This window comes from Hippoglossus hippoglossus, chromosome 1 (genome assembly GCF_009819705.1).
Source record: "Hippoglossus hippoglossus isolate fHipHip1 chromosome 1, fHipHip1.pri, whole genome shotgun sequence".
In the NCBI taxonomy this organism is placed as follows: domain Eukaryota; kingdom Metazoa; phylum Chordata; class Actinopteri; order Pleuronectiformes; family Pleuronectidae; genus Hippoglossus; species Hippoglossus hippoglossus.
The window spans coordinates 22,785,283-22,813,017 of NC_047151.1; the positions used below are offsets into that span (position 1 = coordinate 22,785,283).

The 27,735-nt window shown below is 43.2% G+C and overlaps 1 protein-coding gene across 1 annotated transcript; it reads right to left on the minus strand.

Annotated features, from left to right (window-relative positions):
* Window positions 1-3,586: 3,586 nt before the first annotated feature.
* fhdc1 (FH2 domain containing 1) lies at window positions 3,587-27,715 on the minus strand. The gene is made up of 12 exons (XM_034592901.1): window positions 27,524-27,715; window positions 16,579-17,361; window positions 14,689-14,750; window positions 11,199-11,301; window positions 10,955-11,040; window positions 10,243-10,343; window positions 9,233-9,303; window positions 8,716-8,823; window positions 8,118-8,188; window positions 7,562-7,679; window positions 7,177-7,341; window positions 3,587-6,821 (listed from the first exon to the last, which is right to left on the minus strand). The coding sequence occupies exons 2-12, from the start codon at window positions 17,071-17,073 to the stop codon at window positions 4,671-4,673; spliced, it is 3,531 nt and encodes a 1,176-aa protein (XP_034448792.1). The 5' UTR covers window positions 17,074-17,361; window positions 27,524-27,715; the 3' UTR covers window positions 3,587-4,670.
* Between the last annotated feature and the right edge of the window lie 20 nt (window positions 27,716-27,735).

Below are 27,735 nucleotides of genomic sequence, written 5' to 3' on the forward strand. Positions count from 1 at the left end.
CGTGATGAGCAGCAGAACATCCTCCAGCCGGATATTTGTATCCACACACACACAAATGCAAAGAAATGAGAAGCTCTGCTCTGCTGCTGTGACGAGAGGAGCTGTCAGTACCTGCAGCAGCAGAGTGAAAGTAGAGATCCTCCTCTTCAGGTGTTAGGCTGAGCTGCAGGATGAAGAAGGGATTGAGAGGAACCTAATCCCTCACACATGGCAACAGCGACTTTGATCAGTGGAGATTAACGTGGAGAGTCACGAGCCATTTGACATCTCGAGCCATGTAATACTTTGTTTTCCTGCAGTGACCCACTCTGGACAGAAGCTCCAGGATGAGACCGTATGTGAATCACAGCTGAACAGGACAAACCGCACAGTGTGTGTGGTATTGGACTAATTCTGAAGATGAAGGTCTTGTTAGTAAAACACACATCTGACTGTATTTGTATAATGTGAGTGAGGATGGATGAGAGTTTAACAGTTTTATTTTCCCCCACAAGCTAAAGGAAGCTCATGGGAGCCCCCTGCAGACAAACAGGGGAATAACAACAACTGTGGCCATGAGCTGCCTGTCTGTAATGTTTGTAGATATTAATATTAAAAGTTCATTAATAAAATGTATTTTTGCAAGATTTTGAGTGAACAATAATGAACATGTGATCACTCAGGAATTAAGTGTCTGTGACAAACGTTATATTTGTATGTGAATGTTAAATTGTTGCTGTTTATATTCTGTTATCTTTCCTCCCGCCTTACATCATATTTACGTGAGTATTTCTGACACTTCTACTCTTTCTTATATTAAAAAATAAAGACAAAATGCACCGGACATGGATAAATGACTATTTGCTATATTATGGGGCTGTAATATTTTGTTTGAGTGAGTTTATCTCCTGTTTATTTCCAGTACAGCAGCTAAAAACGTACCCCAACAAAAGTATTGCATTAGAAAGTATTGATCAATGTGATTTCTCTGCTGCTGAGAATCAGTGTAATGACAGAAAAAAAGGGCAGATTAACCGAGACACTCTGCTGCTCTCTAGTGGTTTAAAGGGACAAGTGAGAATGATTTAATTGTTTGCTTGTACATGTTATTCATCTTAGATCAAGATGGATCTTTGTTTTGCTTAAAGATATTTTCTAAAAACATGTTTTTTTTGTATGTTCCAAATTAAAATCTAACTCTGTATCTGTCAAAAATCAAACAATCTTCAAATTTAATGGCAAAAACATTCCTGGATCTGCCAGTTAATCTGCATTTAAAGGTTTCTCCTCAGGCTCCATCTCTCCACCAAGTTTGGTTCAAATGAATTTAGTAGGTTTTGTGTAAAACTAAACCCTAAACAAACAAACCAACAAACAGACAAAATTTATGTAATAAACCACAAAATTAATGTAATAAACCACATTTTAAGTGCTTTACTTTTATTTTCACCACTTTCATCACAGTGGCCTACAGGCAGCAGTTCAAATCCCCATCACTTAGTAACAGATCTGAGTTTAAAGAAACACCAGGAGCTAGTTTTCAGTTTACACAGCAACATGTGATTTTATTTCATTCTTTGCCGTCATCAGAGACAGGAAGTGGAACAGAGTTAACGACATTACGATTCTTCGGGTCTGACCAGACGACACAGAGCAGAGCAGCACCTACAGGTTTTATCCACCGCTGAGAAAACTACAACACGTTCTCGACATAAATAATCACATCAGAGTTTGAAAATAAGCAGCTGGTTCCTCAGACAACTTGGGGGGGGGAATACCAAAACAAGACACATTGATCATTTGGTGAAAGATAAATTCAGGGAAAACATATAAGAACTAATATAAAAACACATATTCTCTAAATAATGAATATAAAGTCAAAAATAGTGATCAGGTTTTAAACTGTTTAACTTGACAAAAGTTTGCGGACAGCACTTAAAAGGGCCTTAACCCAGTAGGGGTAATTGGTGTTAGTCCTGTTTCTGTGGTAACCACCCTGTTAACAAGGAAGTGGAGGAAAAGGGCAAAATACGCATTGAAATTCCACAGCGGCTCTACAGCTGCAGGCCGCTGTGATATAACGTAAAGGGCAGCCATTGTAGCGCCCGGGGTCGTTAAACAGTCAGCAGGAGGAGACACAAAGGAGGAAGCATGAGGACGGAGAGAGAGAGCCGACGTAATGTGTAAATGATGTTAGAGAAGAGCAGCTCAAGTTTTATAATAGTTGACGCGTCCTTTGTTATTTTAGCTTTAATCTCAATGAAAGAAAAGTTGATTCTCACAATTAAAACCTTGTGAATAGACGTGTTTCTGTAGCTGGACGCACACTGACTCTCTTGTGTCATCACTTCCTCCTCTTGAGTCACAGGGAACCAGGAAGAGGAAGAAACCCACAGCGTGTCGGCGCCCTGCAGCCAGGAAGCTCCATCATCTGATGGAAGATATGGAAGATGAACTTCCACCATTATTAAAAATATCCGTTAACTCTCATACTCCTTACTTCACTCTGTTACCCTTCATTTTGAATGCTATGTAAACATGTTGATAGTCAGAAAAATACTATTGTCTTTACATTATTTACAAAGTGAGTCACTGTTTGAGTTCCATGTGATGGAGGAAAGTTCCTTCGCTCCTTTTTTTTTTTTTTTTTTTTTTTTTACAATCGAGGAAGTTCTACTGGTGACGGCTCGGCTACATCAGAAGCTTTAAGGCAATGTGCTGTCGTGAATGTTGTCGCCATCGAGGCTAATGGCACGATGCAGGTGGAAAGGCAAGAGGTGTGGAATGGTCAATGGGGCGGAGCTTAGCACCAGTTGGTGACTTTGATGTCACGATGCATTTAACAGAAAAATCGAGAAAAATAAATAACTTTTGATCTTTGAAAACACATTCGGCTTCTTTGTAGGTTTATTTTCCCAGAATCCTCAAAAACATTCGAAAACATCTGGATGAAATAAATTCTCTCTTAAGGTTGATCTCACAATGCAACAATATTTTCTATCCAGGCAGCTAGAAATCATGATTTGCTCTTTTTGTACAACAAAAGACAAATATAAACACATTATTTTATATGAAAATATATGATTACTATAATGTAACATAAATATAGACAAATATAAGGGTTAAGAAAACTTCTGTTTCAGCAACAGAAGTTTTAAATCAATAAGCCTCTTCTTAAAATGAATTTCTGCCAGACAGGATGTCCAGATTTAACTGAGTTATTTGTTTATTTAAAATATATTTTTTATGATGGTAGAAGTACCTCAGAATTGTGCCTCCAGTTGCAAGATTTGTTTATGTTTTGCTAACTTATTATTTAGTTTTTTGTTAAAAATCCTTTGTCAACATTTTTTATTTTGTGGACCAAAATAAAATGGTTTGGTGCCACGATGAAATTTATCTCCAAGCAAAGATAAAGTGCACAAATGATTCCTGTGCACTGTCGTCATGATTTTACCTTTTTTGCAAAGGTCACAGGTTACACAGCTTATTTTTTACACAAAAGAATATTTCTGTAACTGTTTTCAATGAGAGAGAAGAGTTTTTCTTGCTGTTTTTGCGTTTCTAAGAGCTTCAAGTTTTTGGATTTTTACTGACTTTGCACTAACAGAAATTCTAGATGAAATTCTTCCATGGTTGGAAGATTATTTGAGGATTCAGAAAACACCTTCAGAGCAGCAGTTGTGTGTTTTTATTCGTGTTTTACCTGACGACTAACTGTGTGTGTGATCACATAAGAGACACTAACTGGTGCTGAGCTACATTATGAGAAGTCAGAGCTAACGTTCGGTTTAACTAAACCAGGAAATGTGCAGACCTGGAGAAAACATGACCCATTCACAGAAGAAACATCAGATCACGTGAGCGTTTGTTGTTTCAGATGCATTCAATGCTTTTCTTTCAGAGCATTAGCGTTGTGTATTAGCCTACAGTATATAGGAAGAATTTCCTACGTGTACATCTACTCCATGATAATATGGAGGAGTTCTATGACATTTACAAACTACTGACACGAGGTACGAGAAGTACAACACACTGTGCGCATATAATCTGTGACTTTATATATATATATATATATATCCTATATATACCAGGGTTTTGTAAAAAGGGATATTGTCTGTTATGATCAGAATTCATCTACATCTTTCTCATGCAGGACCAAAGAATATATTCTACTTCGCCTGCTGGTCCAAGGCCACTGCAAGTTCTGAACTGAGGTATCGAGCAAAGGAAACGGGAAAAAAAACACGACAAAACTGAAAGAGCAGCAAGGTAAATTTTCTATAAATCAGAAAAACCCTGAATCAAAAGACACTGAAGCTCAGGTTCAAACTGTCAGAGCGAATTAGCAGCATAACACAGACAGAAGTGTTCAACATCATCACGGACACTAACACAGACAGGATGCAGACGGTTAAGCAGGCAAAGAGGCTCCTGGGTAAAAACACCAATTTGCCATTTGTCAGTTAAATTAATACCGCTCCCCCGCCTCCTCAGAAAAAAGAAGGAAGTTGTGAATGAACAAAATGTGGTGGAGTTCATTGCATCTTGCTCTTTGCAATTCGTAAACCGAACGCAGAGTCCGGTACGAAGCATCAAGGTGAGATCGTCTTTTGCATCAAATGAAAACGAGACGTCAGGAGATGAATTTAAATGGAGCTCAGGGGGGAAAGTCTCCACTGGGCGTGGTTTTATTTCCAGCTCGGTTTCGCGCTCCTGCTCGGCGTCATCCCCGACTTCTCAGAAAAGCTACTCGTCTTACGATTATCCTCGCGGGATGGAGGTGGGGTCTCGCTGCGATGGGAGCTCCGACTGGTGGCCTTCACGCTTTGCACTCGCCGCAGGTGTGTCCCTTGCAGCCGCTCCTCGCCGGCGTGAACCGTGGGCGACAACCTGTTCTGCTTCACGGAGGGCTGTCGACCCAGGAGCGAGGGGCTGCGAGACGGCGTGGAGGGGACGGAGGGGGGGCCCAGCTCATTCTTGGTTCTTGAGGACGATGCTACGGTGGTTCGGGCGAAGCCGGGGACATCGGAGGTGTTCTTTACGCTGAGGGCGTGCGAGCTGCTGTTCTCGGACGAAGCCCCGCCCTGCGCCTGAACCTGGGCCTGCGCCTGAGCCTGCGCCTGAGCCAAGGCTCTCATCGTGGAGCGGCACATTTTCTCCTCGGGAACAGGCTTGGGGATGTTCCTCAGCGGTTTGGCACTCGGCTTTTGGATGGAGGCCTTCCTTGGCATCGCATCGCGCGCCCACCTTGAAATGCCACCGGTGAGGCTGCTTCCCCTCTGAGCTTTCGTCTCATCGGGCGGCAGACTGGAGGGTCGAGGAGGTCGCGTTGTCTTCTCGCTCCTTCCTCTCGCTGGCGTGCTCTGGTCCCGGAGAGGACGGTGTGAACCCCCGCTCTCATTCGCCAAAGTTCTCTCTGCGCACTTGCCGCCACCCGTCCTCGTGGGCTTGCTGATGGGCACGACCTTCCTCATGCCCTGGCTCTCGCTGCTGGTGAGCGTTCGCACTACACGAACTCCGCCGCTCTTTGCAGCTTTGTTAACTTTACTCTTTGCTTGCACCGGTTTTCTGCTGCTCTGTGCATCTTTCACTGCAACTTGTTTTCCCTCGGCTGTGTCACAGCTCTCCGTGTCCCACTCCTCCGTTGTCAAAGACGTCGTCATGGATGTTGCGTCCACAGATTTCGGCGCCGAAAGCTCATTGTTGGAAACAGACTGGTTGTTGGGAGACTCCAAGTTCGAGGACAGAGAGCTGTGATCTAGTTGGCTCTCCTGATCTTTGTTGCGGTCCGGCGTTCTGAAATGACGCCCCTCTTTAGTTAGAGACAAGCTTTCTGCCTCAGAGTAATCCAGAGCGACGGAGCAGTCCGTCTCTGTGCAGTCGAGTACGTAAAACACTGGCTTCCTATTGGATAGTGAGGTATCGAGTGGGAGGGGTGTATCACAGGTGGTAGAGGAAACTGTGCTGTTGTCCTCTTCTTCAGGAGAGGACCCGGCCTGTGTGGGAGGATCTGTTTTGTTTTCCCATGCTTCCTTGGGATCTGCTCCTCTCTCTAAAAGTTTATCACCTGGAAAGTTGTCCAGACTCTTGGGGGGTATCCGTCTCTCCTTTTCCAAATCTGTCACCACTAAATCCCCCTGATTGACAAAGTGCATGTGATTACTGTTATTGTCTGGACCAGGTAGCTCGAAGGCTTGAGGACCTCGGACTAAAGTGTGCTTCTCCACGCTAACGTTCATGTGGCTGCTAATTGTTGGGCTGGGCTTTTGAAAGACACAAAAGGATCGCGGCAGAGCGCTGCCTTCCGACACAGACGAGTAACGATTGTTGTTGTTGCGAGGTTCCTCGTTACCATTTAACCCAGAAGAGGAAAACCTGGCCAGTGGGCTGATTGGTTCAGTTTGTGCACACGGAGACGTCACCTGTCTGTCGCAGCCTAACTCGCGGTTGTCATCCTGCCCCGAGATCCACGGGGTCGTCCTCCGCTGCACGGGGCGGCCCGACCGAGGTAGGCTGTTAAACTTGGAACAGTCAGCGGGATTCCCGGCGCCGCCAAACAGCTCAAGGTATCCCTGGAGTTCGCGGTCCGCTATGGAGGTCATGGTATGACGGTGGCGGCGGGCGCTGGCAGAGCGTCCCAGCGGGGTGTGTGGACTCTGAGACCTCTGCTGGAAGAAATCCAGGAGGCCGTCCTTGGTGAGCATCTCCACGTCGTTCTCGCTGCTGCTGCGACCGAATCCCCCGCTCGGATCCCCACCCGACCACGCGAAACGCTTCTCCTCCAGCTCTCTCAGACGACGCTGTCGGGCCTCTTCCTTCAACTCACGATCCAAGTTGTCCTGAGAGAAACACAAAGGTGAGATAATGGAGAGAGTCAGGCAGGCAAAAGCACAAATAAATCAAATCAGAAGAGAGGAATAGAACATTTGAAAGTTTGTTTTTACCTCAAAATTTCCAATTTCAACAAAGACCTTACTTTCTTTAGTTTTCCATCAATGTTATGTTCACAAGTTGGAAGTTAAAACTGCAACAAACTGTTAATTTCAGTTTTTCTTTCCATTAAGTTGCCTAATTCTTTAAAACCTGTGTAATTACATTTCCGGCCCAATCTTTTTAAGAAACATTCCATGTTCCCAGAGCTCAACCATCAATGTAGATAACAAACCTTGTAATAAGTATTCAGACCAAACTGACCTTAACAGCTTTCTTGAACTTAAAGCAGAAGTCCTGAAAGATGCGGAAACACTCGTCCAGCTTGAACGTGTCCTTGTCCTCACAGAAGAAATCGATGAGAGTGTTTCCTTCTTTACGCAGCTCCAGCCTGCGTCTCTTCAGGTCCTGAAGAGTCTGTGCTGAACTCTGAAACAGACATTTTTAAAAATGTTATACACTTGGATGACATTATCTATAGCGCTTGAATCAGCAGCTGCAGAAATGACCGGTGGCCTGGATTTGTGTGTGTGTGTGTGTGTGTGTGTGTGTGTGTGTGTGTGTGTGTGTGTGTGTGTGTGTGTGTGTGTGTGTGTGTGTGTGTGTGTGTGTGTGTGTGTGTGTGTGTGTGTGTGTGTTGCTGCTTCACCTGCAGAAACGGCTCCAGCTGCTGCAGCAGCACCTGATCTCCTTGAACTTTTTCCTCCAGAGATTTAATCCGAACATATAAAGAAGAAAACTCCACCTCGATGTTTTCCACCGAGATTCTACAGGAGAATAACACAAAAGAAAGATTGCATTTGTAAAAATCATGTTCCTGTCTTTAAAGTGTCCCTGTAGAACTAGTGAGTGTTACAACATGTGACAACGTTCTGCTGACAACACTGTCAGATTGTCATCTGTTCTTTGTGAAAACATGGCCGCGGAGAGAAATGCGTGAACACATCCTGAGGGAGGGAGAGAGGAAGGGAGGGAGGAGAAATCTTGGTGCAGGAGCCACGCAGAGATGACCTTGTGAGGCTGACGGAGCCCGACAGCCTCTATAATCCCACTGCTCTCTCGACATGATGCGAGACGTCAGCAGGAGGAAGAACAAGGCTGGAGGAGGTTTAACTGCCATGCATGTCATTAAGTGACACGTTTACACATTTATCACAGTCAGAATCCATGCGCGTCGCCCCAACATTGTTCAAGAGTTTGTTTACCTGGCCGCACTCTGAACATCCTGAAGTTTCTCTGGGAACTTGAGCAGCTTCTCGTCTTTTTTCTTTGCCTCCTGTGAGAGGAGAACACGTTACACAATGTAGTGATACTGTACAAGGTAAAGTGACGTAACTGCTGTGTGAGGTACTGCTCTTTGTCTGGTTATGCAAGAGCCTGAGCCGGCCACTCTCGACATTTCTGCTTCCTGTCACCATCTGCTGTCCACCTGCCTGCTGTACCCTTGGTGTTTGGTAACTGTTAACCTCAAGCACCACTGTTGTGTAAGATGGAGTTTTGACTGGTTTAACTAGTAGATCTGTGGCTTTTTAACCCTGTGTTATGTCTGTGTTGTCTATTTTATACTCGTAATACAGTGGAGGTTTAAGGTTTATGCACCTTAACAAGTAAACCTGCAACATCCAGCAACTGTGTGAAGCTGAACATCACATTTCATGTCGTTCAATAGTTCAAGTGTTGATTTAACTCCATGGTAATCTGCATAGCTCCATGTTGCTGTGTTGTATAGGATTACAGGACAAGATAGTACAGGCCCTAATGGTGTTGTGTGCATCGTGTTGTTCAAGTGCAGCTTTCACTAACCATGGCGACGAAGTGCAGCAGGTTCATCCCCGGCTTGTTGGCCTTGGTGTCGGCCAATGAGAGGAGGGAGGAGAGTTTGAATCCCACAGCGTTTCCTGCGTATCCACCCTGAGGATCACAGAGGAACAGTGGAGAGGTGTCACAAAAGCATGACGAGAAAATTGGAGGAAAAATGTGGTTATATTCTATATTTTCATCTTGACAATCAATCCCATGAAAAGACCAAAACTAACAATGAAGTCATCCAACTAAACTCTATTGTTTATGGGTTAAAAGCCTCATGTTGTTTACTCCCATTGCTACAAATCTCCACTGTTGAAACTTTATAGTTTTCATATTTTGGACCACAACTCAAACAAGACAAGCTATTTCCAGACGCTGATTTGGGGTTTGCAGGAAACTTAGACATTTTTCACCGTGTTGGTAGTTGTCAATAATAAAATAATAGAATAACAGCAGCCGTGTAAACTGGAAAGATGTGACAGTGTTAATGTATGACATGATAAAATGACCTTACAGCATTCATGATGTTCCCGGCCTGCAGCACCAGATGAAGGATGGCATGAAGCTCCTCGCAGCTCAGCAGCTCTACAGGAGGAAATCAATACCGACACAATTAGAGGGTCCAGAGCAGATCATAGCAAAGGAAACATTATTTTATTTTCATTCACAACTACAACACCAGAGCAAACGGCTGTAATAATAAAAGCCTATCTTCAAATGTAGTTAAACTTACTTATGGATTTTGACCATTTGTCCCTTTAGTGCAAACAGACACCTTCTATTAAATGGTGTCATAAAAGTTCAACTTAATTGACCCCATGCAGTGTCGAACTAAGAGCCCTGCAATGCAGTGGGAAAGTAATTGTGCTGTGGAAGCGAAGGTTTAAGAAAAATCCAATAAAGCTCAGAGATGCAGACTCAGCTGAAACGACCCTGAGGCTCAAGTGATGAAAATAGAAGCGGTTTATTATTTTTCAGTTTCTTGCACAGAAACTCCTCCATGTAAGTGGATGAGACATGTGCCAAATTAAAACAAAATGGAACTACATTTTTCTCAAAGGTAATGTCCACCATTTGATGTAGGTCTCATCACACGGATGTTTGTTCAAGTGTTCACTCTTCTGATATCTTTGGTTTCGATTAATTATTTGATGTTATAATAACGGGGTGAAAACATCACTCCGGCTCCAAATGATGTCATCGATTCAAGAAGCCAGCGTCCACATTTTGGGTTTATTTCTGCTTCCAGATTGAGGACAACTTTTGTAATCATTTCTAGTGCAGTTTACAATTTAAAGCACATGTAAAAGGAAACGTCAACATTTACATCATGTCTTTAAAAGCATCATTTCAGTGCTAAAGCGACTCAGCCTTCTCTTTCCACTGCGTCACCTCATCACCGGATCTCAGGTGACACATTCCTACTTTTAGTTTACCGCCTCTGACAGCTCAAATATCTGGGTCACCTGCCCCCGAGTGCACGTGACGGAGCGTACGAAGGCGGCGGAGCTCGCGTGTCGTCACCTTTAGTAGCGACGCGGACGACATCAATCTCGCGGCTCATCACAGCGCAGGAAGGGACGAACTCTTCATGGAGGACCATGGCCTCGATCCGGACCTCGAACCTGTCGGAAACAGAGCAGAGCACGGGTTAAATCTGTGATGGCTCCACAGAGAGCTAGAAACGTTATTATCCATTAAACACTTTACACATGAAACTCTGCAGGCTTTCTTGCTTTGATGGTTTTTCCTTTCTTTCATAATATCCGTAGAAACAGGCTCATGTATGAGTCCAGACAATCACTCCATTATTTCTCTGTAACACAACCCCAGTATTGACGACCTCGCCACGAGACTTTTATTACAAGTATAATTGCTTCGTTAAGACCCCATGCTGTTGGAGAAAAGGCAATGTGAGGGGATTAAGATTAGTTCTTTCCAGAAAATATCAAAAGAGGTTTGTAGCAGCAGAACTTTAATCTTTGCAGGTATAGGGTCAAAAACAGGGTGAAATCTCCGGGGACATTGCATTTCTCTCCTACATACAAATAGAACACTTTTAAATGAACACATGAGAAGAAGGAGAGCAGTTCAAGTTCTTGGGAACATCCCAAAATGCTAAACAAACAAAATTAGGAGACTCTTCACAGCGCACACCCTTCGTCTTTCAACGACTGTCAAACCAGTGATTCCACATTTCCGCTTGATAGAAGCTCCACCGCAAAAATCCACTCACCGTGGCACCTGGATCAGGAGGAACATAAAGGAATCCACCAGCGTCAGCTTGTCTGGGTCGCCTGTAAACATCTGCAGCTTCTTGATCTGTGGAGAAAACAAAGGGAAAGGAGAAGCTCAGCAAACTCTAGTGTCTACAGTCCATATAAACTCTCTTTTGTCATCAGTTTATTAAAAACCTAATGCTATTCAGATTTTGTTCAAGGCGTCACCCACATGCACAAATAAAACAGTCAAACACAGACCTCCTCTGCCTCAGGAAGCAGCTTCAGCAGGTCTTTGAGCGGCTCCGCCCCATAAATCTTCCCTTCTCCTCGTCGAATGTCTTCCACAATGCAGCGGTTGGACCTGGAAATCAGACGAGCTCATTTCAATCAGGTTCCATGATGAATAGCGCAGGTGCTCTCTTTTATTGGCTTCCCCCCCTTGTGTTTGCAAAGGCACTAAATGCACCTGTTCTGCACAGAGAGAGAGAGAGAGATGTTCCTGTCCGGCTTAGTTTTAATAACAAACCCAAAAAATACTGACAAAGACAACGTTACGGACGATAATAAAATCAGTCCATGCAGATTTGTATAACCTTGTAAACTCAATTTCTCAAATGAATTCATCACCTATTCTCAGTCATGTCTTATTACTTCCACTTTCACACTCATTCATCACATATTCGGGTCTGTAGCGCTGCAACACAACACCTGACTACATCACTGCAATAAAAAAAGAGTTCAGTAATCATAAACCTCACAACATGAGGCCACCCAGTAATTTATAACACCTTTATGAGGCTTATATTGTTTAGCTCATGCTCATCCAACTCCCAGGGCCACGGTTTATAGGTTTATAGTTTATAGGATCTCATCACTGCCTAAGATAACCTGGCATTTTGCTTCCTCCCTGTGCTGTGGGTCTTGGTGTAGTCAGAGGTAAATACTGTTTGGAAAGTACAGAATTGCGAACCGGTATCGCATTAAAACTAGAGATGTCTAGATAACAGCATCAGAAATACCTCATATACTGCAGGAAATGCTGGGACGGTATTTGCAGCGTTAACAAGTCTATGTACTGATCTGATATTAGTCTTTAAAGTATTTCGTTTCACCCGGAGGAAAGACCACTTGTCTTTTCCCGGAAGTTACTTCTTTGCCATTAGTACCGTTTTTAGAAAGGTAAGGAAGGAGTGATTTCTGGGAGTGTTGTGTTAGTGCGTACTGGAAAGTTCCACAAGTAATGTGTACCGTATACAAGACGTCAAGAAGGCAATGTGTACCGTATACAAGACGTCAGTTTAGAGGAGCGGCACAAGTGACCATCACAAGAAAGAGCACAGGTTCACCAAGGCGATGGGGAAAAAGGACAAACTGTGGCAGCAAAGTTTGGAAACATAGACATTGACTTATATTAAAACACAAAGATCTCTGGCACAGCTTAATCCTGAACACCTCCTCGAGAGAAAACAAATAAGATTATCACTGACCCCACACATCCACTTTTGAATTAAATTGATATTACTCTAGGAAAACCATCAAACGAGTACTGACAGGGGTAAAAGACGGCTCAGTCATTAGAGGTTTCTCCCTCTTTTAACTCTATTTTTAACGTTAATAGAGTTTAGCTGATTTAAAGTCCATCTAAACCCATGTAAGGTTGCTGGGATAATATAAAGAGATAATATAAGACAGAGGATAAACACACGAGTGCTGAAGTAAAAAGAAAAGCTAGTGATGTCATTGCTCATACTCGAGCAGCCTGACAGTCAAATGTCATTGAAATAAAGTGGTGAGCCAATGCAAATGCGCAGAAATGTAAACAGACACCCAGCACACTTTTCCTACTTTCCTCCAGACTGGTTTTGCAACCCAGTGTTCCAGTCTGGCCGAGCACACCTCGAGATTTCCTGAACCAACTAATTACAAACAATGGAGCTGAGGAAGCTTATTAGAACGACTGACACAGATTTTGACCCTAATCTCTTTCAGTTATGAAGGTTTTTAAATGGAGCTTTTTTTTTCTCGGCGAAACAGTAAAACACAAACTGAAAGAGTTTTCAAGATAAAAATCAGTGTAGAGACAATGGGACAGAAGAGTGAACCAGCTTAATAAGCTATATTAAAAATGTACATCATGAGAAACCATAGTAAACGTCTTGTTCCCTGATATCAAATTACACTAGGATCAATTATCCCGAAATGTTCGTTCTCCAATGTGATGAAGAAACAAAAGGTTAATCAGCTCATTGACCTCCTCATAATGTCCAAATCTATCAAATCCTCCTCAGTACTAACGTCACCTCCTTTCCATCAGTAGCAGTAATCCTCATTCACGGCCTCAGGCTCTGCAGCACAACATCTCTAAACCAGTTACACAACAACTCTGAGTTTCATTACATTTCTCCCAGTGAAATATTATACTGTATACTGGATATGCACACAGGTGACTACACAGCAACAAAACACAATGAATGTCGATGCGTCCATACAGAGCACGGATGTTAATCCAAATGAACAGTCACCAATAATCCCCCCGAATTCAATCAAGCGGCACCACATTTTAAAAATTCAGATATCAGTCCACAAATGATTCCCTGGGAAATTGACAGAAATGTTACAAAATAGAGCCTCATCTCGCAAAGTGAAAATTAGTTTTGTGCGGAAATTGAACCTGTTCTTTCTTGGCCCGTGTCTCATCCTTCCACCAAGTTTCGAGGAAATCCATTCAGTAATTTTTGCATAACCCTGCTGACAAACAAACCAAACATCCTTGGCAGAGTTTAATATCAGAACCCATAGTTGTCTGTGCAAGTCCACACATCAGCAGCTTCTTAAACGGTAAATGTGTCCAGTCTTCACATGGCAGCAGGTTCATCGTATTAACGCTCAGGGTCAGACTCTGCACAACTTTTTCTCTCTAGTATCTACGTTGTGTTATAGGTGTTATAAACATGCAGAACAAATCACCTTATAACTTAAAGCCCTCAGTGTGTAAGTTACTGTCACTTTCCAAACCTGGCAAACTGACATCTGAACCCACTTCACGCTGTGTCTGACCAGCTGTGTGGAGGTCAGTCAGTAGTCAGGGTTTGAACTTTTCTCTGTGTGTGTACAACAGTACCAACGACTTCCAGGTGACACTGTCTCAAAGTGCGCGCCCACATCACCCCCCTCTCTAACACCAGCCGCCTCGTCACTCTGCCCTTGAACGTGTCTGCTCGGAACGAAACACATTGTACAAACTGGTTGTTTCATAGCCCTTCGCTGCAGAATCTCTACCAAAGTGGGTGGAATTTGTTCTGGCAGCTCCCCTGCAAGCCTCAGTGACCCACAGTTACCCATAACACCTTTCATCGTGTGGAACTGTGGAAATGCCTTTTTTTAGAGATAATAATTCTACCAGGCAGCAGAGTGGTGCAGTGGTTGGCACTGTCACCTCACAGCAAAAAGGTCCTTGGTTTGAACCCCAGTTATTTCACAGGTTCAGTGTTTGTATATTATTGTATATTACAAATTCCAAAGACTAAATTGACCATGGGTTTAACTCTCAGTGTGAGTATTGTTTGATTCTGTGTGTCGGCCCTTTAAAAACACTGCTGACCTGTTCAGGGTGAACCCCGCCTCCTACCCAATGTCAGCCGGAACCACAAAACTTTTAACATTGGTGTTCACTTTAATTTGTCCCCTAACATATTCCAAGGAGCTTTGTAAAAGCAGCTCTGCCCTCAGGTAGCGATGCACAACTTACTTCTTGAACTGCTTCAGGAAAATGCCGATATTCATCCCCCGCTTGGAGTCAAGAATGCTGATCTGAAAATAAAAATGAAAGACACCATTAGTCATTACGATGTAGCTGTAATGGGCAAAAGCCTCGAAACAGGAACAAACTTCCCTACACCCCCACCCACCACCCAGCGTCACCCTGTGGGATATAGAGACCTGGCCACGTGCACTTCACTGCTCCTTCATTAACAAAAGGCTTGAATGTACAGCATGTACATTTTTAAAAAGGCTCCATCACAAAACCTAATTATAGCTTTTAAACAGCAATTAGACACTTCTGTGGACGGAGCTACAGCAGGTGCAGCTGAGGTGGAAGAAAAGAAGTAAAGAAACCACACAGACTGAAGTTTACATCTACATACACCCAATATAACATACTGCTCAATAATATAGGGTTGAAATGATAAGTTAATTCACTGGTTAATTACTTAAGTGTAAGAACTTTGATAACTGAAGAATCATTGAAGTCAGTTAAAATAAGAAAAAATATACCAGCTAAAACAGATCCAAGCATCTTAACTGTGAGACTTTACAATATTCTTTCTTCTTATTATATGATTGAAAACTTTTTATACACCAAGCAAACAGAATATAATCTGTGGTTCTGGAAAAACATTGAATATTTTTCAATGTCAACAATGGCCGGACTATTCTTAGTCTTCAGTTTGTTGGATAAAAAAGGAATTAATCAAAATGTAGATAATTATAAGCTGCAGCTCTTATAATAATCAGTGACACGATGCACAAATACAAGTTAATAGATGATAATAGATGCTTCTGTGTGTAGAGATTGTGTTTTTACTTGAAACTCCCACAGGTGAGTTGAGTCACAACTGTTCCCTGAAAATTGTGCAGACTTTTGAGTATCCTCACGCAGGTATTGCTTTACAGTTCACGTGTTACTCTCCAGGAGTACACAATGACGCAAGCACACCTTTATGTTCATTATGGACACAATCCTTTTTTAGTCTCAGAGAAAAAGCTGTAACTTAGCACCGTTATCTAACGTGTCCCTGCAGGGATATCACACAATAGCAGGAGCCGTGTGCTGTGGCTTTGTGTGGTTCTGTATCTGGGACTTTGAATCCCAACAGCGGTGTGTTCAGGATCTGAAGAGACTAGAGCAACGTGCACATGTTTGCTAATCCTTTGTAGGTGTCAGAGAGTCAGGTTTGTGTATTTACTGATGCTGAGGTGAAGGTGAATCTCATGGTTGTATGCCTCTGCTTACCCTAGCAGTTTCAATCTATATCATATTTTTTTCCAGATTCATATGAAGTCACTTTCTCCTTTGACCTTTGACCACTGAGTTATTTGAGTCTAAATGATAACTGGTCAAAATTTGAAGAAATTAATTCAAGGAAGACTTGAGATATCATGTTCAAGAGGACGAAGACAGGTTTCGTGAGGCCACCACGACCTTGACGTCTGACCACCTAAATCTAATCAGTTCATCTTTGAGTCTAAGTGAACTTTTTTGTAACCTTGACCTTTGGCCACCAAATTCTGATCAGTTCATCCGTAAGTCCAACTGATCAATTAATCGATTAATTTCCTCAAGGAGTTCTTGAGATATCGTGTTCACAAGGTAAACATTGTGCTTTGAGAGGTCACAGCAACCTCGACCTTTGTCCACCAAAATCTAAATCAGTTCATCCTCGAGTCAAACTGAACATTTAACTAAAATCTCTAAAGGCAGTACTGAGATATCATGTTCACAAGAATGGGACGGATGGACAACTCGAAAACATGATGCCTCTGTGCGTTGAATAAAATCACTTCCCAGATAAAAGGCCATTTCAAATGTAGGGGGAAAAAACTTCCTTCACCCAAATGACTCATGACAATCACTCACCTCATCCTTGCTGTTCTCCTTGAATGAGCGGGTTCGGGATACACGAGCTGACGTCCCGTTGGCCGGCGTTGCCCCTCGAAGGCCCGACAGCGCCTCCTCCTGTTGCCCGAACAGCTCCTCCACTGAGCGAACGTCGATCTGGTACTGCTGCTGCCGCACCGCCATCGTCCAGATGTTGGGCTTCCCATGCACCTTCTCCTCTGGGATGGGCTTCCAGAAGAAGCTGCGCACGCGACGCTTCTTCCTGCCATTGTGGCACGTGGTCCCTGGGGGTGGCGGAGGAGGGGGAGCGCCCGGAGGTGGGGGAGGCAGCGGAGGAGGAGGGGGAGCTTGGTGCTTGGAGGTGTCCGGGGTGTCACTGAGGGAAGGTAAAGTGGAGTGTCCAGACATAGAGGACGGTTCAGAGGTGGTGATGGAGGAGGTGGTGCCGCTGCTCCCCTCACCGCTGCAGCTCTCTGGCTCATTGGTTGTGGATGGACAACTCATAACCAGCATCACAGTGAGCGGCGGTCAGCACATGAGCTCTATGCTGAGAGAGAGTGGTGCACAGACGGAATCGACCAGTTCAGTATTTCCTCTTTTCTTTTACAAAATCCAGACAAGTAGTTAATTTTCTTTTAGCTGCATCGGTCTGACGAAGGTGTCCCCTTCATCTAATCACAATGAAGGGAGCATGTCCTTTGATTCTGTCCGTCTCCATCACTCGGCTGGTCATCCATTGTGCTGAGCGCTGTGCTTTGAAGGTTACCTCCCAGGGGGAAGAGGGCGGCGATGGCCATGGAGCTACAAGAGCAACAAAAACAACACAGGACAGGATTATAAGGAGGCAGTCATGCAAACGGTCATGGACAATCTGAAATTAGGGGAAATTAAGGGGTGTAGCAGATCAAAAGAGAAGGGGTCCCCGGTCAAAGGGGCTCACAATAATTGTTTTCTGTTTTTGAAGGGCTTTGAAGTCGGGCTCTGGAGTGGATAACGGCCAGAGGACCTACACATACAACTTATGTTACACAATCGACAATTTACAATCCCTTGTTGCAGACTGCTTAGACATTTTAAGTAGAGCTTCGCAGGTTAAAGGTGCTATATGCTCTTTTTCTTCTATTGCTACCTGGACTTTATTTACCAGTCTAGAGGAGATTTTGGAGTTACGTAAAACGATGGGTTGGGTCTAGAGATGGAATAACGCCCTAGAGCACCAGGACATCCTAGCGTCATATGCTGTGTCTCATTTAGTCTACTTCCATACTCACACTATTTACAGCCAAATGTTGTGCTAGTCGTTTCCAGTGAGTGATTTCTGACAACACTACCTTGTTGAATTTTGAATACACCCGGGGGTGTACTACTGACTATTGACGATGTGGTAAATGAGTATGGAAAACCTAAAGCAGGTTTAAAGCTAACAGACCCCCCCCTTTCTCTCTTTCTCGGTTGCTGTTGCTCTCAGTTGGAGGGAAGCTAGTTGTGTTTCAGGACAACACATCACTCACTGCCACAGCACAGTGATCTGATACTGCTCCGTCTGAACAATGACATGAAAAGACGTTCTCACAAACTGCAGGAGACACATCAGAAGCATGGAGGTCATGTGGGTGAAGGAACATAATTTGGCTTCGAAAGGAAATATCAGAATTAAGAAGAGTCAGGTCACTTTTTTATCTTCAAGTCGTGAATCTCCTGACGTCTGCCTCTTACACAGCTTCGTGACTTATTACTTGTAATGTGGCGTTAGTTAGCATAGCAGCCTTGTCCACATGAGACCCAAAGTGTATTACTAGTTAATAAAGAAGAGGACGTCACAGATGGCCTCGTGTTGCCAGCGTCCGCCTGCACACTCAGCTGTCCCGTCCTCAGAGCCGGACCCCACCGTCACTCATGTCTAATTCATAAGACTGTGAGAACATCTGACCTCACACCGAGGCGTCTCTCCCCGTGCTGCTAGAAATGTGGCTTCACTAACGCAGCTATGGAGGAAACTCGAGGGCAAAAAGGGATTCAACTCCCAGCAAGGAAGCACTAAAGTATATTTCCCAAAATGTCTCAATAATCCTTTAAAACTGAAAATACACTTGTGCTGTAAAGTAGTTTTCCTGAGTGCATTGTATTTGTAATAAAACTGCTCTCTAAGATATTCAGGTCCTGCATCACTAAAGGAATCATCTCCTCGACAGTGATCCATTAGTGGTATTTATATTAGTTGTATTTCAAACCGGATAAAGGGGCGAAGCTGTAACGGACATCATTGTCTAACATGATTTACAGAGGAGGAAACACACCTCTCAGTAACACAACACAGAGACGCCCTGAGGGGGGGGGGGGGAGACACAGCTTCCAGATTCCTCACATCCACCTGCTGCTGTGAATGAACACAGACACATTATGGGGCTTCATCTAAAGGTTCACCTGCTGTCCACCCTGAGGCGCTCCCGCTCCCATCAGTCTTCATTACCGACAGGGACTACCCCACCCTCACATCGCCCAAATTAACAAGGGTCAAAGTTAACATGAAGAAAGAAACGGTTTTCTGCAGCAGGGTGGGTGGGGCCCCTTTCCGATAAATCTAAAGTACACGTCCTGAAAGTAGGGGCCCAAACTCAGTCAGAGTAACTTATTCATTCTCTTGGTCGACTAAGAAACAGCAAATTGTGATGGTGTCTTGTTTTTTCAACCATCAATCAAAACCAAGGATATTCAGTTCAGTATGAAACTTAAGTAAGACAAACAAAAACAAAAATCATATTTCAGAAGCTGAAACCAATTAACTTCCATTTTTGCTGAAAGAGATATTGGCTAAAACATCAATGGACTAATCGTTGTTGTCACAATGGCTGAAAACCACTGTTCAATGTTTGTAAATTCCTGTTTTATATTATGTCACAGAATAAACTACCAAAAAAGGGTCATTAAGTGGTTTGATGATAAGAATCACAGTCAATAGATCCCAAACCTGAGAAACTTTGGACTTATGTGTCCAAAAGCACCAAATGAGGAAACATATAATTTGTTCATCCCCCCAAGCAGAGTCCTGGAAACTTTTTTTGTTTCTATTTTACTAAGAGGGTTTTTCAACATGTTCCTTATTTTCTTCTGAGAATAATTCATGACTCTTGATAAAAAACAATAAAATAAGCATTTTTTGGTGACTGATATTTATCAGTGCGCAATTTGGTGCAGATCCAAATAAAAATCTGAAATCAGGTTTCATAAGGAGACTGCTTTGGCGGAGGTATGCGCTCTGTTGGGTGCTATTCCAGTTCGTCACCCAACTGCAGTTTCATAATAGACTTCAGGTGATGCAGAGACTTCTGACAGCATCTTGTTCTATAAAAATCCATTATGCAAAACTGAAAAGGATTTTAATCGGAGGTAACTGTCAACATGTTTCCAGGGAGCCGTCAGTTCCAAAACAAACAAAATCCCCTCTAGCTCACAACTGGGTAACACTGGAGGTCAAGGCGCCACTGCCTGCTAGAATAATCCCCTGTCGCTAACTTCCAGTTCAATTTCCTCCAAGTCAGTGAAGCCCCTGCAGAGCGGAGGTCTTTCACCCACACCATAGGGGCAAAGAGGCGAGTTCACAGGGGATTTGGCGGATCCTGCTCCATCATCACGACCATGGGAACGCTCGTTAGCAGAGAGTTCTGCGTAGGGCTCAGCGGGGCGTCGCTGTCAGACCCCGTTTGTTTTTGCTCCCTCTGACCACCTTGATCCAAACTTCTCCAAAAGGGGGTGAAGGGGGCAGGTAGTGACGGGATATTTTTGGAAGCAATCAGATTTTCCTTTCCCACTCAAAACTGAAACACAAATATTTTTGGTCTAGCGGCTGCAACTATTCACAGTTTTTGTGATAATTCATTTAATCTGCAAAAAATGTCAAAACATTGGTGTGAAATTTCCATCACAAGTTGATCCCAGTGTGTCTTCATCAAATTGTTTTCTGTCAGACCAACAGTCCAAACCCCAAAGAATGTTAAGAATGTTAAGCTTAAGATTTGTCCTGTTCTGTGTACGTGCACTTTGTCGAACCGTCCACGTACAGAACAGAAAAGAAAAGGTCCACTTGGGAACTCTCTTCACAGCCCTGGTTTATCTCTGTGATTTCCATTTCTTTACAATGGAGAGGGAACAAAACAGAGAACAGAGAGTTGAGTTTATTCTCTGCATCACACACACACACACATATTCACACGGCCCAAGCTCCTGATGCCCAGACAAAAGAGCTGTGCTGCCAAAAGACTCTCTTTCCAGACACAGAGGATATGAGATGACACCTCTGAGGTCCACGCAGCAAACAGGACTGTTTACAGTGCAGCACAGAGACTGCAGTTCATCATGTGGATGTGACAGGAGGTGACAGACTGCAGCAGGATCACTAAGCTGCTCTGTTACATAAAAGTGCACTTATGTCTGTCTAAATTTGATTATTGCTCATTCCGAGTTTGACCTTATACAGAAAATGATGTCAGTGATGACGGCAGTGTCGTATTCAGACTATTAATATTGGAATATTGGTGTCCATGTAGTCCATGTCTTTTTAACACCTTTATATGAATTGCTCCTCTCACAGTCCAGACAAAATGTGCTTCAGTTACAAAACATCAGATATCTGGTGAGCTGAAGGTCTTTTATCACCTGGTGCCACCGGTTACGTATTAGCACCAAAAACACGTCAGAAAAACTTTAGTTCGGAAAACACCGCGGACAAGGAACGGATTATTCAGGGAGTCTTGGATTTATTAAATATTTTCAGAGACTGAGCACTCGGTACCTTTCATTTCTGAGTGAACCCTGGCAGGAGCTAAATTATTCATACGACCACATGAATAACGTAACCTCTCCTCCGACTGAACTGCTGCTGTCCCGAGCGGACGCCGAGAGCCAGCAGCAACTCACCTGTGTTAACTTATGGTTGAGTGAAATATTCATTGTGCAGGTAGCAACATGTACAGAACAGATTAGAAAAGGAAACTTTATGGAGAATCTCTCACTAAAGTCTCTAGCGTGGACACATTTCAATTTGCTGTTAATTTGCTCTTTGCTTTGGCTTTATTAGCTCATGTGAGGTTCACCTGTGCAGATCAATGAGTTAAACATTAACTAACACTAAACGCAGCCCTATTCCCTCGATGCAAACAAGGTAATCATCGTTTGGAGTCGGGATGAGCGATCACATCGAGGAACACGTCAGTACTCTGTTCACAGGCTGTCAAATCAGATCATCTTCATCCCGAGAGCCTCTGAGCTCATCGCTTAACTTCTGTTTAAGTTGTTTTTTTAAGTTGAGTTCCTCAATTACTTCTTAATCTTAAACATCACTATTTCAATCCCCACTTTAAAGCCAGTTGTAAGTCATTATTTTGATCTGTGATTGAAACAGTACAGCAGGTGACAAACTTCAAGATGGAGTGGGCAGATTAGATAAATTAACAATTAGTCTACGTCCACTTAATTCCTACTTAATGACCAATGTGCTGCACGTACAGGCCAGCCGCCTCCAAAACAAACAGCCGTGTGTGATACAGTCGGATTAAAGCGGCTCCAACAACAGTTTCTTCTTTTCTCCAATCTGCTAAATCACTTTTAAGGAGATTATTACACGCTGCTACTTGTCTAGAGTGAGGAATGAATTCGTAATGCGGCCAAGGTACAGGACCCAAACCTCCTGCCATGTGAAACTAAACCTGCCACACTGAGGTGACAGTGACCGCTTCAACACAGGTTTATCTGCTCAGGGTCAGACGAGGATGCACTCGGCCTAATTTTAGCATTGTACACGATATAAGATAAGATAGACTTTAGATAGAAATTTGCATTGGACCACAATGTCTCAATCAAAATCAAGAAATACATTCATCCATCACACGCTCATCTACTTGGAGGAAATGATGGTCAAGGTCAAAACAAAAAGGCTGCAACATATGTTCCTCTGCTGTGACTCAGAGTTAACCCACGATTCACAAACACTGATATGAATTGGAAGCAATCTCCCTTCCATCTCTCTGCAGAAAAGCACACAGTGAGAGAGGAGAGCTGTCGGCTGGAGGTGAGGCCTTTTAATTCATAATGCAGCACAGATAACCTTGATTATTCCCCCTCTTCCCCCTCCGCATCTAGTTGTTTTGCAGCATAATGAGAAACACTGGATGATTCATATGTCGCATCTACTGTTAATTAAGTGATTCAAGTTGTTAAAGTTAAAGTTAAAACAAAAGGAAAGTTGCCACAGGTCCGTGGAGGTATGTCTGAGCTTTGTTAATTGGCGAACCGGAGAACAAAATTCTTATGACAGAAATGTGGGTTTCTGGGTTATGTAGTTAAGTCTGGAAAGTACAAAAGGCTTAGTCGGCTATTTGGGGAACTTAAAGGTTTGATTAATTATAACGTCGAATAATTTTGACACTGTGTTCTGCTGTTTTACTTTCAGGCCTCAGTAATGAGTCACAACAACTAGCTGCATGGCGTCGTCTAAGGACTGAGCTTATTCTATTGGATATAACGGTGCTATTATATTCAGAAAAGTATTTTACCAAATGAGATCTCAGGTGTCTGCTACAATTGCTACGAGAATATGAATTTAAAGGAAGTGTTTAAAAGGAGTTAATATGATGCTTCATTTCACCAATTGATCAGGAACTAGAAAGAAAAATCTTGAGGGACAGCAGAACATCAAGACATGACAAGACAACAGCTAACATTTAACCACCTCCTTGTTAACCGTAACATCACATGATATGGAAGGTGTTGGGTTTCATGATATCAACGCACTTCTTTGACACATTTATCTCAGCCTGAAAGTAAAATGCACAGGTCGTATTTAAGCTCGTTATAAAACGTTAAATCTTGTGGCGTCTGTTCATCCGACCTCAGAAATGTTGGTAAAGTCGGTAATGTTATGTCACATTAACACTCAGAGGAACGCGTCTTTTTCTGTGTAACATTCCAGTTTACATCCAACACAGACATTTGCTCCAATTCCGATTGTCACCGTACGTTGTCTTTACAGATACTGGATCAATGGGGAGGGGGACGTCAGTGGAAAATGGCTGACGTATCAATATTCAGAGTACAACTGTACTATTTTTGTTTTGTGGTCTTTAGTGACAATTATGGGATACTGCGAGTCATAGAAATTGGTAATTCAGTAAACTCAGTAATGTCAGTTATCTCAACCAGACTTGTATAGGAAATCTATACAAAACGATCACTGCACATTAAATCATTCTAAACACACAGAGATTCACTACAAAAATAAGCTGACAGCAAAACTTGAAACTGTCTTGTAGCTGCAGTCTTTTCACGGAGCCTCGCGTTGCAGCACAAACACCTGCAGAGTCAGCGAGCGCAGGATTCGGTAAAGACCATGTGCAGATGCAGCAGCCCCCAACACAACATATCCCCCGAGCTTAGCATAAACCTGCTAATGACAGCCTGTGTCTGAAACAAGTTTTTCAGATTTGAAAGATTAAAGCTGCCACTTTGCAGAGCACGCGAGCCTGACCTGTCAATGACTGTTTAAACCGGCTTCACACGGGTTCGAGCTAAGACTAATATGAATGTGTATCTCTGCTGTAACACCGGTTACATCACGCCTGTAACCGAGGATCATATAATCTGATTCAAACAAACAACAAATCTGTTCATCCCCCTAAACACTGACCAAGCAGAAAAAAATGTCTTCAACATCTCACTTGGTGAGATGTTGTTGGTATCAGCAGCAGATGATTTGATGCTGTGGTCGAAAGAAATAAATATTAACCGACACATCGGCTTCAAACTCCATCCACCACATATTTACATTTCTGCTGCAATGATTTGTGGATTCATTGACTGGTTAAACAAGGGATAACTAGTTAGTAACACTTTTGAGATGACGGATTAACAATCTTAGCCAGTTATTGGACAAAAATGCCAACATTTCTAATCTCTGTTCTTCAAATTTGCTGCTTTTCTTTGTTTTATATCTTTGTAAATGTTTTTGTAAATAATAAAAAAAACATTAATATCTTCAGGATTTGGACTAAAGGCCAGACAAAATCAATCAGCTAGTAAAACGGTTAATTAATGAAATAATAATTAGTTGCTGTAAACTTTTGGATAGGGTGATATTCTGTGATGGACAAATTCTGAAAATAATACTCTACACCAAATGACAGACAAGGTTGGTGAACATAATGGAGCTAGTAGAGCTACAAGAAGTCTGAACATTGCTTTACTTCTGTGAGGCTACAACAATTTAATGTCTTATTATTATTTAATACCTTTGCAAAGGAGGTAATGTTTTCACCCCTTGATGCAGCTTAATTGGATTTCAGGGGACTGTTGGCCCTTAGTGGCGCTCTACTGCCATTCTAGTTTTAAGTGTTAACTTAACTTACTGTATTCTTCTATTATGCCCTTGGATGCCTTGTTTTATTGTGATTTAAATGTTATTTTAATGTCTTCTTAACAGCTTTCCTTTGCTAAACACTTTGATTTGCATTGGATCTGAATGTTGCTGGATAAATAAACTTGCCTTACACGCATCAGGTGGACACAGCCATACTGCTCCCTGTATGCTAAACTTAACACATGAACTAAAATCTGAATTATAAACACAGATATAGAGGATTTTAACAATGTACGGCCTTCTCCTAACAAGAGTGAGCACAGAAGGGCACAGCAGCATCAAACTGAGTCAGAGTGTATTCTCCATCACACACAGCAGCTATCAAACAGTCTCCTGCTAAAAAAACACAAAGGAGAAAAAGTAAACCAGTTGAAACCAAACCCACTGAGTGAGGAGGAGCAGGAGGAGCAGGAGGTGGGGGATGAGAGGTGACGGGATACTTTGTCTGCGAGGCCACAGATCAAAAAACGCAGCTTTGACTCTTCCCCCCGTTTGTTCTTGTGATCGGCGTCTGGCCTGTAGCACGACCGCTGCCACTCGGATCTCCAATTGTTGCTTCAGCAATCTGAGCCTGGTGCCAAGATCAGCTCCAGGCAAACCTCACCAGTGTGCGTCTCGGGCTTCACAGCCTCGCCTGGTGCGGATTCACACCAGCGTCTGCCACGGAGAAGCAGAACTGGCTCGACAACCGCCTTGAGGCAACAGAGCGGCCCGCAGGTGATTGTGATGAACGGAGGTGACAAATAAAGCAGGTGCTCTGGGTCGCCATGGAGACAACGGCAGGGAAACACACGGTGGGAATGCAAACATGTTTACATGGCAGTGGGGAAAAGTGTTTGCCCAAGAGCACAGGGACAGAGCAGGCTTCATTAGGAGTACACAACCCGAAACACCACTTACAGGCACGGATCACGTTACACACTCTGACTCTGCCAATGAGCAAGGTGCATAAATCCTCAAAACAATATTTAGAAGACAATGTGTTAGGGAGGAATATTCTGCTGTTGTTTCAGCCCTGAGGCTTCACACTTTCATTCTGTATTTTCAATGTCTTTGCCTCGTCTCCTACTTTGGGCTTGTTTTTCCTCATTGAGACATAAAGAACACTTCAGTTGACCCAAGTTGCCAAAATCTATTCAGCTCCCACACAAATAAATCAAGCCCCCCCCCCCAATATCTTCCTCCTCGTGGTGACGTCAGAGAATTGAGTTTTCCATGTTACTCTCCGCCTCCACAGCAACTGGGGGTGACACCGCCCTCCCCCCCTGACCTGACCCACCGAGAATCTCCTTCTTTTTTTTCCAGGGGGAGCATTGTTCCCAACACTTGAATGGATTGCCCTCTAATTCATCTCAGCGTGGATAATAGTGTACAAAAGCCAAGGAAGCCGGGGTCCGGGGTGCAGGACAAAACCGACAGGGGCAGAGTTATAAAGCCATACATGCTGAAGTAAGAGGGTGTGTTAGGAATCCACAACAACCACCGCAGCACTGCACAGTGATTCTTACTGAAGAAATCACTTTAATGGAAAATAAAAGTGTCCACGGAGAAATACTGAACCTCTACACTTTTGTGGCAGCGATCGGAATCCATCAATCACACCAAGCAAGGACAACGTTTAAGGATAAAGACCCATTTGGTCACTTGTTTTTGATCCGATGGTTCCTAACTGGAGTAGTTGTTCTTCCAAATGTCAATGTCTGCGTAAACGAGAGTTAAAAGTTACAACTTGAGAACTTTTTCTGTCCAACTTTCTTGAATAAAACAATGGTGTTTTAGGAAAACACGTTTATATGAAGAATCAGTTACAGTATTAGTTAAATGTGAATAAATATTCATCCACATTACAATATAAGTCCAAGTAGGTAAACTGCCACGTGATAAAAACTTAAAGAGGGAACAGTCAATTGCAAAAAAAAAGTCTTGATTGTATACTAGAAAGAATTAGAGATATATGTGTACATTATTACAGTTCTATAAAACAAATACAGAGTTTTACTATAACTCAAAATAACTAATATGCTACCATATAGTAAAGACAAAGCCTGGCAGTATTTTTCTCCTGGTTAATGTAAAATAATCCACATTTAATTCACTTTCATTGTTGTTCAGTGTAAAACTACAACTAATCACGTTACACAAGAGTGGCTGCTAATTTGAAAATCCCTCTAACTAGAACATATTTTACACTTAAGGTCACAAAATCCTTCCTTTTAATCTGTATTAAGCACATTCTTGGTCACCATAGTAACCGCAATGAATGGACCCAGACAAGTTCTCCAAAGTGCAGAGAACAAGCTGCTGGTTCCTGTGTTTGCACCTTCACCCTTGAGCAAAGCAACAGATCCAGGCCCCTCGAAACTCCACTGATGTGGTTCCCGGAGCTGCACCGCAGGATGTTTTCTACCTTTCACCTGAGATGAGTGAGAAACAGCAGCAGAGGACATTTAACTCGCTCCACGGAGAGAGAGAGAGAGGGGGGGGGGGGGGGGGGTCCTCTCCGAGTCACAGCCGCAGGTCGAACACCCTCACACGGCCGCGTCCTGCTCCACTTACCGGGGGATGAGGAGGCTGGTCCGGACGCGTAATCCGCTCCGACACCGCTGGAGCTGGTCGATGAGGAGGAGAAGATGCGTTGTGTTGCAGGTTGTGTGTCGCTGCAGCCGTGACACACACACACAGGCACTCACTCACTCACTCACACACACACAGACAGACACACACACACACTGACACCAGCAGCCGCAGCACGAGCTCACTGTGGCGAG

Bases quoted from the DNA above. Each gene is read 5' to 3' on its own strand.
- fhdc1 (XM_034592901.1), bottom strand. From the start codon at position 17,073: ATGCTGGTTATGAGTTGTCCATCCACAACCAATGAGCCAGAGAGCTGC. The intron at 14,751-16,578 runs GTGAGTGATTGT...TTTTATTTTCAG, and splicing joins AGGAGAACAGCAAGGATGAG to ATCAGCATTCTTGACTCCAA. The intron at 6,822-7,176 runs GTCAGTTTGGTC...TGTTTCTCTCAG, and splicing joins AGTTCAAGAAAGCTGTTAAG to GACAACTTGGATCGTGAGTT.